This window comes from Miscanthus floridulus, chromosome 3 (assembly GCF_019320115.1).
Source record: "Miscanthus floridulus cultivar M001 chromosome 3, ASM1932011v1, whole genome shotgun sequence".
Lineage (NCBI taxonomy): Eukaryota > Viridiplantae > Streptophyta > Magnoliopsida > Poales > Poaceae > Miscanthus > Miscanthus floridulus.
This window is the reverse complement of record NC_089582.1, coordinates 9,739,228-9,755,021: the sequence shown is the minus strand read 5'-3', so window position 1 is coordinate 9,755,021 and position 15,794 is coordinate 9,739,228. Positions and strand designations below refer to the sequence as shown.

At 45.2% G+C, this 15,794-nt stretch overlaps 1 protein-coding gene and 1 pseudogene across 1 annotated transcript; both read left to right on the top strand.

The window, feature by feature from the left end:
- Positions 1–463: 463 nt before the first annotated feature.
- On the top strand, positions 464–1,497 carry LOC136543118 (uncharacterized; annotated as a pseudogene).
- Positions 1,498–1,857: 360 nt separating this feature from the next.
- LOC136544944 (uncharacterized) lies at positions 1,858–5,263 on the top strand. The gene is made up of 3 exons (XM_066537000.1): positions 1,858–2,576; positions 2,681–3,682; positions 4,902–5,263. The coding sequence occupies exons 2-3, from the start codon at positions 3,209–3,211 to the stop codon at positions 4,959–4,961; spliced, it is 534 nt and encodes a 177-aa protein (XP_066393097.1). The 5' UTR covers positions 1,858–2,576; positions 2,681–3,208; the 3' UTR covers positions 4,962–5,263.
- The last annotated feature ends 10,531 nt before the right edge of the window (positions 5,264–15,794 follow it).

Here is a 15,794-nt window from a genome sequence, read left to right as displayed (position 1 = left end):
ATAGACTACTCCAACAGACCATCTAAATAGACCATCTAAATTGAGACTCTCTATATTTAAACTTGCCACATCACCGGATTTTTTTCTCTTCCTATCCATCCCGATCCTATCCGCTCTCTTTTCGGATCATCGCAGGCGCCGCCTCGAACTAAGTTCCGCAGCAGGCGCCGGCCGCCTGGAACTCCATCCCGATCCCGTCCGTTGGTTGCCGGCTGCCCAGGCATCATCAACGCTCACGTCCACCAGGCCAGAAGGGGCGGAGTCGCCCAACCATCAGGGCACGCAGGGGCCGGCCATTGCCGGCCGCACGTCTTGAAGGGCATCACGGCAGCCTGCTGGTGGCTGCCCTAGCCGTGTAGGAGGTTTGCTTAATTTGGCCATAATTTTGTAAATTGACACAGATAATTATCTCGGTTGATTAGAGAATTTGTCCTTCTACCCTACAGCTCAAGGTGTGTCAACGATGGATTCTGAAGATGAATTCTATGATACATTGTTCAATGAAGTGCTTGAGTCATCATTTTCAGACGATGATGATGATTTATATGTTGCTGCTGCACACATGGTAGCAGAGGCCAATGACAAGCAACCATATCGCCGAGGTTCTATTGACGGACATCGCGTATTGAATCGTGATAGGCAGTTCGGGCACTCTAGACTTTTTTAAGACTATTTCTCAAATGATCCTATGTATGGGGTGAACTATTTTAGGTGGAGGTTTGTACTTTCCCCTCGTAGTATGAAATTTCTTTTGTACATACGTGCAGGTGTGGCTAATTAATTAGTCTTGTGCCATAGATTTCGAATGAGGTGTCATGTGTTTGTTCGTATAATGAATGCTGTTGAGGAGCATGATGACTACTTTATGCAAAACAGGAATGCAGCCGGTATCCTAGGGCTATCTTGTTTGCAAAAGGTGGTGGCAGCATTTCGGATGACAACTTATGGTGTAGCGGCTGATGCTACGGATGACTATGTTCGTATTGGCGAGAGTACCGCTCTAGAAAGTTTGAGAAGGTTCGTCATAGTTGTTGTTCAAGTATTTGGACCTGAGTACATGAGATTGCCTAATGAACAGGATACGGCTAGATTACTCGCAATTGGTGAGAGCAGAGGTTTCTCGAAATGCTTGGTTCCATAGATTGCATGCATTGGACTTGGAAAAATTGTCCTGTTTCATGGCATGGTATGTACCGAGGGCACAAAAAGGAGCCTACAATTATACTAGAAGCAGTTGCCTCTAAATATCTTTTGATTTGGCATGCATTCTTTGGGATGCCAGGCTCGCACAATGATATCAATGTTCTTCAAGGATCTCCTATATTTGCAAGGCTTGCTGAAGGTGACGGTCCACAGGTTAATTACAGCATCAATGGGAATGATTATACAATGGGTTATTACCTCGCAGATGGCACATATCCATCTTGGGCCACGTTCGTGAAGACCATACCAGAGCCACAAGCGAACAAGAAGAAATATTTTGCCGGGGCACAATGAATCAGATAACACAAATGTCAGATATAGACTCGCACTGCTCCTCAGTAAGTTACTGAACTGACTTGAACTTTCCATGCTATAGGTCAATACATAGAACCATCGAAGATTTATGTCCAAAGATTAATCAGGAGGATGGAATAGTTGCAAAGCAACAGGAATATTTATTTTTTTTAAAAATCTGCCATTGCCATTGCTATCAGGAGGATGGATCGACTAGCCGCAAAGCAGGAAGAATCTTACTTTAAAAAATCAGTCATTGCCCATTGCTATAAGGAGGATGGAATAGCTGCAAAGCAGCAAGAATTTTATTTAAAAAATCTCTCAGTTTGCTTCATATAAGCACACTGCAGTTTGCACGATCAATAATCTCAGTTTGCTACAATAATCACAGTTTGCACAAACAATAGATGAGCAAAATATAGAAACCAATCATGACATTCCATTCAACATAGGAGCAAAATTCATCCACTGCTAGGAACATTACTGACAAATGAAAAGAAATGACCAAGGCCTCACCAGATAATTCCTCGACGACGCCCTGTGCTGCATCTTGGAAGGAGAACTGTGGCTGCTGGCTTACGCTTGGGGAGGGGGCCTGCGATGGCTGGCCATTGAAGTCAGTGGGAGGAATCACTCGACGCCGCATCAATCCAACCTCTCTGTTCTCCAACACCATCCTAGATCCACATGGCCCTCGCAACCAACAGAGTCCTAGCTTCCTTGAGCCATGGAACCGCCGGCGAAGTGGGCCACCGGAGAAGATGCCCGGGCGGCCAGGTTGCCGTACCCGCGCACAGGTGCCGGACCACGTGGTCGCGGCAGCAGGGACATGGCGGAGGAAGCTCAAGGTGCATGCTTGGTTGGGGAACGGGCGCAAGGGCCGTGGCAGAGGAAACTGAAGACGAGTGCGGCGTGGTCGAGTTCGCGCGGGAAGAAGTGGTAGCACGTGGGAAGGAGGCGCCTCGCGCGCGGGAATGCTTTGCTGGCCCGCGCGGATGCCGAATGGCGAGCGGTGCAGCCTATCCATGTTTGGATAGCGGAAGTTCAGGGATAGCCAGCTATCCAATTTGGAGAGCCAGGTAGAGAGTCTGTTGGAGAATATATTTTTTCTGATAATAGCTATATTTACATTTACAAAACGATTTATTACCTAGCCCGTTGGAGATGCTCTTACATTTTACAGGTTTCGCGGCCGAAATGCAAGTATCGGAGGCTAGCTATTACTACTACTTTACCTGCTGGACCGGCACACGTGTGCATGCGTGCGTGTGTCTGTACGGCCAGCGTGCGTGCGCATGTGCAATTAATCTATACTCCTGCTCGGCTGCAATGCAATGCAGCAAAACATCATCATCATCATCCTCCATCCGTGATTCTTCACACTCCAGTGGAGGATGCATATGCAGCTAAGCTAGCTAGCTGCCTCCACCATTTCTCTCTCTGTCTCCGCAGTCACACACTCACACGTGAGGTCATCACCAACAACAGCCATCTCCGTCCAATGATTGATAGATATGCACAGATAGATCACACCCAAACTACGTAGTATAAGGGAACTGTTGCCAACCTCCTCTTTGTTACAAGAAGAACCTATATGCTATTAGCTCTCACCATGCTGATATATCATCGATCTATATAGCTAAACACAAGCCAAGGCAAAACCACAAAACGATGCATATCCACGCATGCCGCATGTATACTAGATAGATAGATGGATAAAATTGCAATGGAGGAATCTATCAGCTCATCTCGAACTACTGCGTTCTACGGCACCAGCTACTACAGCCACCACCACCAAGAACAACAACAATCTCCTGCTCTTGCTCCTGCATCTGTTGCGGCGGCGGCGACGTCTGATTTCGAGGACGCCGACAGCGGCTGGACGGCCTACTTCCTGCAGCTAGCCTCTGACGAGGAGGAGGACGCGTCGGCGTCCAACAGAGAGAAGCAGCAGCTGCGGGATGTTGGCGGCGTCCTCTGTGGAAGAGGAAGTGCCTCCACCTCCACGGTCTCCAAGCCCAACAAAGCCAAGGATAATAAGGAGGCGGTGAAGAAAGGGGTGAAGAAGACCAAGGACGAGGTACTTCATCTTGTCGGAACCACCGGAATTCTAGAGGAGGAAGATCCACTGCAGGACACCGCTTCCTCTCCACTTGTGCAGCTAAATATAAACGGAGACCTGCAGGTACGTAAAACCTAACCTACCAATATATATACGTACACGTACGTAGTATGTTAGAGCTCGAAATATTTGTTGGTTCTAGCTGCTGCAATATATAGCTAGATACGACACAACTAACCGTGGCAAAATGAAGAAGACGAAGGAGGATGTCAGTTACTAATTAAGCATTTCAGATTTCATCATACTATATACATAACTCGACTTGAAGAAAATATATAGTACATACAGTATGTGCGTGTGCACCTCAATAATATCTTGCTCTGCCTCTCGCCACCCTCAATTAATTCAAGGTCGTTCTTGCATGTTGTATCTGTTTAGCATTTCTTGTAACTTGGTGCTTGATTTCATGCATGTGTAAAAACACAGACTCATCTTATAGACCTACTAGTTTCAATAACAATAAATTGAACACATGCCCGGCCGGCCTCACACTACCAAAATGGTGGAATTCTCCTAATGTTTTTAAGTAGTAATAAAACACTACCACTAGTCATGCACATGGGAATTCTCAGGAAATATTTAGTAGGGAAAGTTTATACTAAAAATTGAATGGTAAAACATCAGGAGAAACCCACCACACTAGGAGAAGTTCAAAATTCTGGTTGTGTCATGTGGGCTGGAGTGGATTGGGAGGAAATAATAGAGGGGGAAATTAGTTCTCATCTCATTCCCTTCTAATGAGCCACATGCATGAACCGGAAGGCAAGAATGAGTTTATTAGCTTGCAGTACATTAGGGAGAGTCCGAGCATCCATGTACAATTTATTGACCCCTAGTGCGCCGCTAATACGCGTTGTATTGAATATTTTCTCTATCTTAATACAAAGACGTGCAAACCTTTTCGTGTTCGAGAAAAAAAATGAGTTTATCCAAACAAACAACGCACGGTATTATAATACTGCAAATCATTCACTAGTAGGAGTAGCATGTTACAAATTAATTGTATCTACTAGTAGTAACGCAAGGCACACAACAAAGAATATATGGCGCTTTAATTTGGCTAGTGTTGTGGGTCCTTTATTTCATGGAAATTAAACTGCACATATATGCGTGCATTGTTTGTTTTTTTAGCAAATAGGAGGGTTTCCACCTACTGGACTTTTATTAATAACAATTTTAAATAAAAGGGGTTCTGGGTACAACAGATCAAGATAATATGCGTGCATTGTAGCTACTCATGATTGGTCTGAACATGATGATGGGAGAGCATGCATGCATACAGGAAGTTTGGAGCACCTCCTGCAGCTGCAGGGGGCAGAGACCGGCCACCAGCGCAACGTAGAAGAAGTGGTGGAGACATCAATGGCAGGAAGGATTGAGACATACGTTGGGCCATCTCTATCTGACCGATAGACAGTGTAGCAGCATATGCGGCAACTGCAGAAGAGATGCATGCTTATTTGTTTCCTCTTAAACTGTAAGTTTGTGGACTCAACATATATTGCTAGCGGCCGTCTACTGTATGCTAGCTACTCCCTGGGTTCTAAGTCGTTTCATTTGACATTTCTAAGTACATAGTTCTTGGTTATTTATCTAGATTTACGCTATATCTAGATACATAGTAAAGTTGTCTATGCATCTAGGAAAGCCATACGGGCTTTTCAGAGTTGTACTAAGTTGTGTTTTTAAGGTCTATTATAGGGACTTGGCAAACCCTCTTATTCTTCGTTCTTGTTTTCTAAACTCGCGGCAAATCTCTTGCCATTCCTTTTTTTTAAATCTAAGAAAACCAAAATGACTTATATAATCTAAAGCGGTGGAAATAGTACCTTTTTTTTTTGCATTTTGCACGCCATTCCTTGTTGTTGGCTTATCTGATTTGTTTGGTGTCGTGCTTGGATTGCCAGTATCGATATCAAGATCTATGTCTGTCATTATTGTCGCTGTCCACAAGTAGAGCTTCTTAAAACATGCACTCACAGAATCTCATGCAGGGCCTACGCCAGGATGAGGTGAAGCCGGGTGAAAACACTATTTTTTGCTCCATCCCACCTTAAACCTTTGTGTGAGCACGATTTAAAAGGCTTCCTGAATGAAGCCATTTTATTTTACCAAACCATTTTATTTTACCCCGTTTGACATAAAACAGCTCTCGAAGCAGTTGGAGAAGCCGTGACAAACAAGGGCATAATTGCTTGTGAATATATAAATTTTTGGTGGAAATTAACCATGCATGCATATGATTGATTCGACAAGAGTGGAATGGCTTTTTGACTTTGCTAACTCGCTTTGTCGGACGACAAGCAAACTAATGCGTCCGTCGCATCGTCGGTCGCCGGTTCACATGAATCGGAATGGGAAATATGGATGCATGCAATGCATGGCGGATGCGATCTCTTGAAGCAGTTGGAGAAGCCGTGACAAACAAGGGCATAATTGCTTGTGAATATATAAATTTTTGGTGGAAATTAACCATGCATGCATATGATTGATTCGACAAGGGTGGATAGGCTTTTTGACTTTGCTAACTCGCTTTGTCGGACGACAAGCAAACTAATGCGTCCGTCGCATCGTCGGTCGCCAGTTCACATGAATCGGAATGGGAAATATGGATGCATGCAATGCATGGCGGATGCGATGAGACAGAGATCATCCATGTATCTATAGCTAGTAGTCATGCTTCACCTACGTTACCCACACGTATACTCCACACATGCATCTCGGCTGTTTCATTCAGAAGCAATAGTAATGCAAGCTAATAATGGTTCTTGCAAATAATTAAACCCAAAGACTATTAATTATTAGATTAGATGATGACGGTCTCACTCATAATAAACACGTACCGAATGAAAGCGCGCATGGATCGATCAGCTGTTCGTTTCACTGAAATTTAGCTTGCGCTGAACTGAACTGACGACCGATGGACGCTGGCGAGCAGGAAAGATATATATAGATGCACGTGAACACTGCGGCGCTGCTCGATCGATCTGCGTCGTCGTCGTCGTCCTAGTGCCGGCCTGCGCTGCCCATACAGAGAGAATTGAATCAAGGACCACAAACACATATACGTACTCGGTCTCTGGGACTGGATGTCAGCTTTGGATTAATTGTATTGCAGCTCGCTCTTGCATTGCATGCATGCCGGCCGGCCTATATACACCCATCAAATACTGGGGATACGAGAGAATAAATGAATTACTTGCTCCGAAAAAAATACAATTCTTGTTTGTTTTTTTCAAAAAGCCAAACAATTTATGATGTATAATAAGTACTTACAGGAACAACACTGCCGGACTGTGATGAATCGATAGTGTTTTTTTTCCATCATCAGTGTCGATTGATCACACGAAACCGACATTGTTGGCTACACAAAACACCGCCGGCTCATGCAACAAACCAGCGGTGAAGATTTATTTTTGGTGTAAAACCGACGGTGAAGATTGTGATCACTGTGAGTTTATAAGAACCGGCATTAATGTGTACCCCTATCACTGTATATTTGGTTGTGCCGGTTCAAAATCCGGCAGTGAAGGGAGCGGCCCTGATTTGAGGATCTGAGGTCGTGTACAACAACTGTGTGGGTACCCAGCCAGAGCCTATCGCGTTGCTTCTTCCAAGATCAGTTAAAACAAAGAGCATGACTAACGATTCTCCTACAACTAAAAAGAACAAAGCGTGGACACTTTTTAGTGCGACCTTCTAACATGGGTCCATCGTCCTGCCTGCTGCCTTCCCGCATCCTCGCTCCGATGCATGGCCATGCGAAAAAAATCCGCATCCCCCTCACCCCCGATGCCTCCCACCCCGCGCTCGACTCTCGCACTCCCCCGATGCCTCCCCTCCCACGCGTGCGACTCCTCCTCCTCCATCTCTCCCCCACGGACGAGGCACCAGCCCACCAGGCGAGAGCGCCGGCCAAGGACGCGAGGCCGCCCGCCGCCGGCCACCAGGGCGCAGGGCCCGCGCGCACTCTCTCTCGGGGCGACCGCAGACCATCGCGGCAGCCCTACACCAGGTGCCCAGGCTTTTGTCGGGCCCTTCGCCATGTCTTCGCCGAACCCTTCGCCGACGACGAGCACCAACAGGTACGCCCACCCCTTCCCTGCTCTCCCTTCTGTGCGAAGCCGAGGACCCCAACCCTAACTTAAGCTATTTGGTGTACTCAGATCTGATCTAATATCAAGCCTACCAAATTCGATTTTGTTACAAAAGTTATCAAGTGTGCATATGTCCACCGTGTCCTTTTACTAGATCCGCCCCTACTGTTGGTCTTGGTTTTGTTGATTTGCTCTGTAGTGATGGAGGGTTTAGGGAGGAACTAACTTGCTAATCCAGCATAAGCAATTAGATAGTTTGGTAAATCTACTGGCAGAGGCAAGCAGGTAATGTTGTTATGAACCTTTTGCTCGGTTTAATAATAGCAAAATTGCTGGTAGTTTTGTCTCGTCGATACGTGATGCTCATAATTTCTATCAGTGTATTACTAATTACAGCTATAGTGATATATTATCCATAACAGTTAGGTTTGTCTATTGGTTCATAATTTCATATGGTATGATAACTCTTCTTAGGTTCTACCGCAAATCATATAATGAACAGTTCTCAGGTGTAACTACTGAGCAGGAGCCTGAATCATCGACTAATACTCCTGAGTGGGTGGCATTTGTTCTTAATGCTTCGTTCGAGATTGCTAGAATTGTTCAAGGACCTAGTGTCCTGCATCCATGGATTAGTTGTTGTATTGGTCAGTTTGCTTATTTCCCCTTTCTTTTGTTTCATTATGGATTTTTGAACTATGACTCCTTTAGTGCTGTGAGCTGCTACTTGTATTTTTAATTGATCACAAAATTACTTACTGCAATGCAGGCCATACTTTTGATTCACGATTGAAGGCTCTTCTCACTTAAGCACCTCACCGTGCCCTGCTGGATATCCTCCTAGTATTGATTTTTTTCTTCCATCTCCTTCTTAGAGTTATGTCAATACTAACTGCAAACGAGTATAATATTTGCAGCTTTGTTTTCAACTTAATTTGAGCTTAGGAAAAAAAATAGAGCACTGGAAGTTTGATAAATTGCATATAAAATATGTCATAATTGTTTGTGTGGTTTTCGTTAAGCACATTCCCTGTTGTTATGTTATTAAATAAATTATATTGAGCTTGAACTATCCTATTTCAACAAAAATTACATGGATCATGCTTCTTACTGTTACTGTGTCGGCTGTGTGATATGACATTATAAGCAAGGCATTTCAGTTCTAACCGATACTCTATGTTTGTTCTTTGAATAATATTTGGAGTGTAGGTGGTGCCATTGGCAGCATATTCACTAAATGATGATCTAAAGGGATAGTAAATTTGTTCAATATAAGACAATGCGCCATACTACCATGACACATCCTGGACTCATCCTTTCCATTCAGCTCTCATCCGCGACAATTATAAGGTAAAATGCATAGTTGCTAATTGCTATCTATTTCAAGGAGAAAACTCAAAGTTGCATAGTGCAAAATTACTTCAGTTAAAATATTAAGTGTTCATGCATGAGAATGACTTGTTCTGTATTTTTTCCTGGATGGTAGAACCCTCCAGCCTATTCAAGAATATATTGTGAAATTCAAAGAGCTCTCCTTCCATTGTTTCAATCTAACACGGGTTTTGGTCCGTCTGTGTGTCGGTGGGGTTGCAAAGTTGGTGAAGGTGCTGAGCATGGCGTGCAACGGCCACAACCATTGGCGTGACGGGAACCAAGCGCCACGGGCCTCTCTAGCTAGCCTCCATGAACGGGAACGCGGAGTTGTGCCGGTTCCTGATCAAGACTTGTGACGTCGATGCAACCGATTCTGATGGTAGTACGGTGCAGTAGAGGGTGTGTTTTTCTTTCTATGACATTAGTAAGGCGTGAATGCTCCTCCAGTGCATCATGCAGAGATTTTATTTGCCTGTGAAATATCGACTGAAGCTAGCTGGCTGTGGTCATGTACTGACGCAAAATTGTGTAATATTTCTATATACTTGTATGATTTTGCAAATTGTGATGAAGCAGATGCTGGTGAACTTTTAGTCGCATTGTTTTTATGTTGCCCTTAAGCACTAGGCACTAGGTTGTTACGATCATTTTACCATTATTCTTGATTCATGAAAGATGTGGTTTTGCTTGATGGTAGATAATGGTAACATTGTTATTAGTTGTAGAAACACATTTAGAATTTTTGTGTCCAGCAAGCTTCTTTTCTGCCAAATGTACATTGAAACTGGAGATGAATGCAATCCAATAGCTATATTTTATTGCCTCTTGTGAGTTTGAATAGTGCCTGCTCCAAAAATTTTGAAAGGGTATGCATTGATTTATCAAATGAGAATAGGCTGTAGTTTTCTGTTGTTACATTTTGAAAGGATATGCATTGATTTTTCTGTAGTTACATTTTGAAAGGATAAGCATTGCTTTTGTCTTGCTCATCTTCTTTATGTACCCTGCAAGCACACAAAGGAGACAAAATTAAGAATCATTATCGTGTAAGTATATGATCTGTATACCTTTTTAGCCTTGTTGTATTTTCCACAATGATTTTTCTAATTACCTTTTTAGCCCGAGTCATGTACCCTGCAAGCACACAAAGGAGGGGAGGCATCGAGGGAGTGGGAGAGTCGAACACGGGGTGGGAGGCATCGGGGGTGAGGGGGATGTTGAAATTTTTTTTCGCACAGACGGCAGACGGACGATCCGAAGGTAATTGTCGCACCAAAAAATTATCCACTCTTTAGTTTTTTTAGTTGTGAGAGATTGCCTTTATCAGAAAGAATGCATCATAAGCTGCAGTTTTGACAGATGTGTATGCTGCTGTGCTTTGGAGTTATATAATATGACATATTTTGCTAATTACTGATCTGGTATATTTTGTACTTGAGTCTACCCATGTTAATAAGCTGCAGCATGATTCCATTTTGAGGATGTCTAGGTTTGAGGATATTAATCGTTTCAAAAAATTGTTGAACTAACTTTGTGGTGTTGTTACCTTCCATTGTGGTGGCTTCACTGTTGGGAGTAGTGTCGTTCCCTCGTGCCTTTTCCTCCATTGACAGGAAGCACGACTTCACTGGCATCAACCTCCATTGGTGGCTTTGCACTGACTGCACCGTTTTCTCCTCTTCCATAGATGCGCCCTCAAGGTGTGTTCAATTTCTTTCATGTGTTTGTATGAATTATCATGGATTAGCCTCTTGAATGTTTCTTTTCTGCAAATATTCTAAAAATCATATATACCTACCTATTTGTTCTGTCATTGTTTGGTTCTGAATGGGCTAAAAATTCAAGTAGCGCCAGATTGCCTGACTACTTATTCACAAATTCATAGAGCACAAAAACTTGATCTACACAGAGAAAAAATGACTATAGGGAATTTAGTTCATAGTTGAATAAAAAAATGATCACCGACACACAGTGCAAGCTGATATAATCAGGCTACCTGCCATTCGTACATATAATGAATTGGGTTGCCATTTTTGGAGTAGGAGCATTCTGAACTAGCTTGCCATGCAACATTGCTATGGCTTTCACTAGCCATTGGTTACACCTTGCTGGTAGAGAGGCCAAAAGCGAAAGAAAGGTCCATCCAACTTCTGAATGTTAATTTTATTTATGTTTGATCTCATCTATACCAAAGAAATAACAAAATGACATATTGAGATCTCAACATCATTATTAAGCTATGTTATTTCTACCTATGAGCATACTGCTGTTGTGATCATATCTGAGTATGCTACTGATGTCAGCATGCTGTTTTTTTGTTCATCTCTGAGATCATGTCATGTTCAATTTTTGTCATCCTCCATAGGATGTTGCTTCTGTGATCATATTTTAGATAACAATATATTTTTGTTATCTACTAGGATACTTGTGAATTTATACCTATTATGGAGTAATTAATCCGGTCCATGCTTTCAAGCCAAACCCAAAGACCAATTTGCAGGAGAACTGGAGAATAGAAGAATAGTAGATTTCTTCTCTCACCACCCAAAGAGCCTACACATGTTTTCCTAGCCTTGTAGAACTGGTAATTTGTCATATGCAACTCTCTAGAATGTATGAGCTATGAAGGTTGGATTTTTTTTATCAGAGGTGAGACCTTCCTTCTCATAGGTACATTTACTCTCTGAATGCCATTTTTTGCTGTGAAGATAGCAACACGTTTGGGGCTAATGCCAAAAAAGTTTCATGCAATATCTTGTCGTATTAGTAAAACAATAAACTTTCGGTGCTCAGTTCAGTGAAAATAGCTTTGACAAAACACAATTAGCTAAGTACTTCAAATTTGATAGAATTAACTTTGGACATAATGTGGCCCATAGCGTTAGCACTGGCAACATACTAAAGAGCTAAAACAAAACTGCTGCTGTGATTCAGCCTCAAACCTCGCTCCCGTGATTTGAAAAGGAAGGATCGCTCCCGTGATTCATCTGCGTGGCTACGCATCCACCGTGCCGCACACGCCCGCCCGGCTCCCACGCCCGCTCGCAACTGGCCGCGCCGCCGCTGCTTGCGCTCGCCCGTGCAATCTCCTCCCCGCTCTCCTCCAATCCTCTTCGTAGCACCCCTTCGCCGACCGCCCTCACCAACACCTGTGACCCCATGTGACCAGGGAGCTGGACCATCGTCACCGAGGACCGCCACCACGCCGTCGCTCCTGGCTCCTGGTTCTCGCCGACCACCAGCATCCACGTCGGTGTCCGTATCTGCGTCCCTGATCCGGCTCGCCCGCATCTGCGTCGCCAGATCTTCATCGGGCCCTTCACCGGCGACGAAGACCCACGGCAGCAGAAGCCGAGAGGGCGCCCACGCATCCCTCCCCCTGATCTGGCTCGTGTCTTCGTCGGTCCTGCTGTGCCGCCAAATCCTCCGCTCCTGTCGCACTTCCAACTCCCTCCCGTCCTGCAAGGAGCACCACCAGGTGTGCCATTCCCTTATCTTCCCTTCCTGCTGTGCCAAACCGAGCACCCAAACCCTACCTAACTTTGATCTAATTACATGTGTGTACATGTATTATGCCTGCTAACTTCGATCCTTTTCAAAGGTTATCATGAGGATTCAAGTATTGTGTACATTTCTTTGCACTGCTTCTCAAGAGGATTGTTTCTGTTTATCACTTGACACAGGGTTCCTGGTTGACCTTTCCAGATGTGTGATTCCTTTTAACTGCTAATTTTTGCTGTGTTTTTGAGGGATTAACCCGTAGCAAGTTGTGTCCTTCTGATAAGGTACTTTCTCAGCTTCAATTACTGCATGCTTAGTTGCTATATGAAACTATACTGCCATGAAAATAATTGTATAACTATCATCATTCACTTCATCACTTGATCAGAGTTGTAGGGCATAACATCTAAGCACTTGGGTTTACTGTATGAGATCAATGTTGTTGTTCAAGGCATCACAAACGTTTTAGTTTACCATTTTTGTTGTCTAAAATGGTTTTACTAGCAGACTTGTAGTGCATTAGCAGCTTGGTCTATATTATTCTGTAGATTACCATACCCAGTCAGCCTAACTTAGAAACTGATCAGTAGCTAATGCACTGAATGCAAAATAAGATTGACCTATATGATTTTTTAACAATTCAATATATTTGTCTAGAACAAACCTACCTATGTAACAGTTGCTGCCGCTAAGTAACAGTTCCAAATTCAGTATACTGGTGCATTAGCTGAAAACATTTTTCTCGTGCAGTTACTAAATCCATTTAGCCCTGCGACTAAGTAACAGTTCTATGACCTGTCTATGGTTGATTGTCGCAACCGGAGGTAGGTTGCAAGGGCAGCGACTGTGGCGTGGCGGAAGGATGGACCGGTGGTTGCGTTGTCTTTTGTAGCGACGGCTGCAGGATTAGGCACGAGTACTCCGAGTTCTATATATCGCTGATCGTGAATGTTGCCACAGACACTTAAGTGGATATCTTATTCTACAGTATATGTCTACGTAGAATAGACCAAAAGCCACACATATTTATACGGTGAGTATAACACTTTGTTTTAAGTTTTTGTGGAAGTTTTTTCAAGAGACGTAGTGTTACCCATGCGACAGGCACTAATATAGTCATATATACTCGAGCATGTGTATAAGATGGTATGGAGATACGGCGGAACTTATTCGTGGATTTATTGGCACACGAAAGAAATGGGTATCGGAGATTTCTTCCTGTCGATATAAAACATTATCTTAGGCGCATCACGGAAATGTCTATAAAGTAGAGTTTGTAAGCATGTGACGCCGCGCTCTCCGTGACTGTTAATTTCACAAACTTTGCTTTTTAGATTAACCGTAACTTTAACGCTGATATTTAATTTTTATAGTATTATTATCTTATCGTACGATCCGTGTGTTTTTAGTATAAATTATTAGTTATTCCGTAGCAATGTACGAGTACGCTACCTAGTAGAAGAGACAAGCCTAAGAAACCGATCTAGCTCATTGCGTAGCTCACCAGCACGCAATAGCAAATAGAAGGGCCGCTGCAAACATCTCCACAACCATGGCGGTTCATGACCATATATACAACGGACATTTGACCCAGTTTTGATATGATGTTTCAATTCTTCATTTATAGCAGGACACTCATGAGGTGGTGCTGGTCACGGTGAAGGAGGCCGTATAGTACAACAGCTCCACCATCTGGTCAGGCGATCTAATAATCTCTACTCTGAATCTATACGTGCATGATGCATGTATATATGGCCATGCAGCCTGACACGAGGCCCCTTTTTTTGGCCCAGCCCGATGGCGAGCGGGCCCGGGCTGGCACGGCCCGGAGGAGCAGGCCGTGCCTGGACCTTACCCTAGGCACGTGGGCCGGCACGGCACGGCCTGGTCCACAGCGCATGACCTAGTGGCGGTCCGGCCAACCGGCCTGCTAAGAGATCTAGCCGGCCCGGCCCGCCCCTACCCCAGCCCCCCACCCCCGAACTGCCGAACCCTATCCCTTCCCCTCCCCCGCGTAGCCCCCTCCCCATGCCACAGTGCCGCTGCCGCACTCGCTCCTCCTCCTCACCTCTGTGCCGGCGCTGCGGACGCCCCCTCCCTTCCCTCACGTCGGGCGAGGCGAGCACGGACGCGGGACGCCTCCTCCCTCTCCTCAGCGTCATCGGCTCCTCGCGCAACCTCTCCTCTCCTCTGGCCGCCTCCTCCATGCCCCTGCACCACTGGCCGGCGGCCTCCTCCTCTACGCCCCCCGCACCACTGGCCGGCGGGCGCCTCCTCCACGCCCCCCGCACCATCGGCTGGCGCCTAGCGACTTCGAGCACGGCGGTGTCAAGCGCACCAGCGTCGAGCGTGGTGGCCGGCCTCGAGCGGCTCCTCCGGATCCAACTTCGAGGGCGTCAACCTCCTCCACCGCTCCACACCTCCTGCTCCTGTGGATCTGCGTCGAGCTCCTCGGTAGCGAGCGCGCCGGCCTCCTCCGGATCCGGCGTCGACCCCCTACACCTCTCGGGCTCCCTTTCGCCCTTCCCCTCTCTCTTTGTCGGTAGCCAGTGGGCTTCGGGCTGACACGGCCTGTGAAATTGGTCGTGCTTCTCGGGCCGGCCCGGCACGAAAATCGGCCCATAGTGCCGTGCCTGGGCCGGAGGCCAGGCCCGTGGCCTTGTGAGGCACGGCCCGGGAGGCACGGCGTGCCGTGCCAGTCCGACCCCTATTGGGTCATGCCTGCCACGGGCCCGTGCCGTGTCGGGCCGGACCGGCCCGTTGGCCATCTATAGCTGCATGGGCCAGCTGCATGTGCAGATGGAGCTGATGATACCATGACGGACAGGGACAGATCCGTATCTATAGATACATGTATCATGTATGAAGTATATGCATGAGGGAATTGTTGCTTTCCGGCTCACACGTGCATACATCAAGTCGTGGACCAGATATCATCCCAAACTACCGGACCACCAGATCAATCATCATATCAATGATACCGCGGTAATAAAGCATGGGTAGACGACTGCAAAACTCAGGTAATATATGTAAATAATGTCCAAATTCAAATGAAATTATGACTAACGATCATGTAACTAAGTGACGTAACGTACGTACAAAAAAGGTTTCATAGAGAATAGTAACGTGTGCCATATATAATGTACTATATACCTACTTCTCACAATTTTAATTTTTTCTAAGCCAAACCATATCTAAAGTTT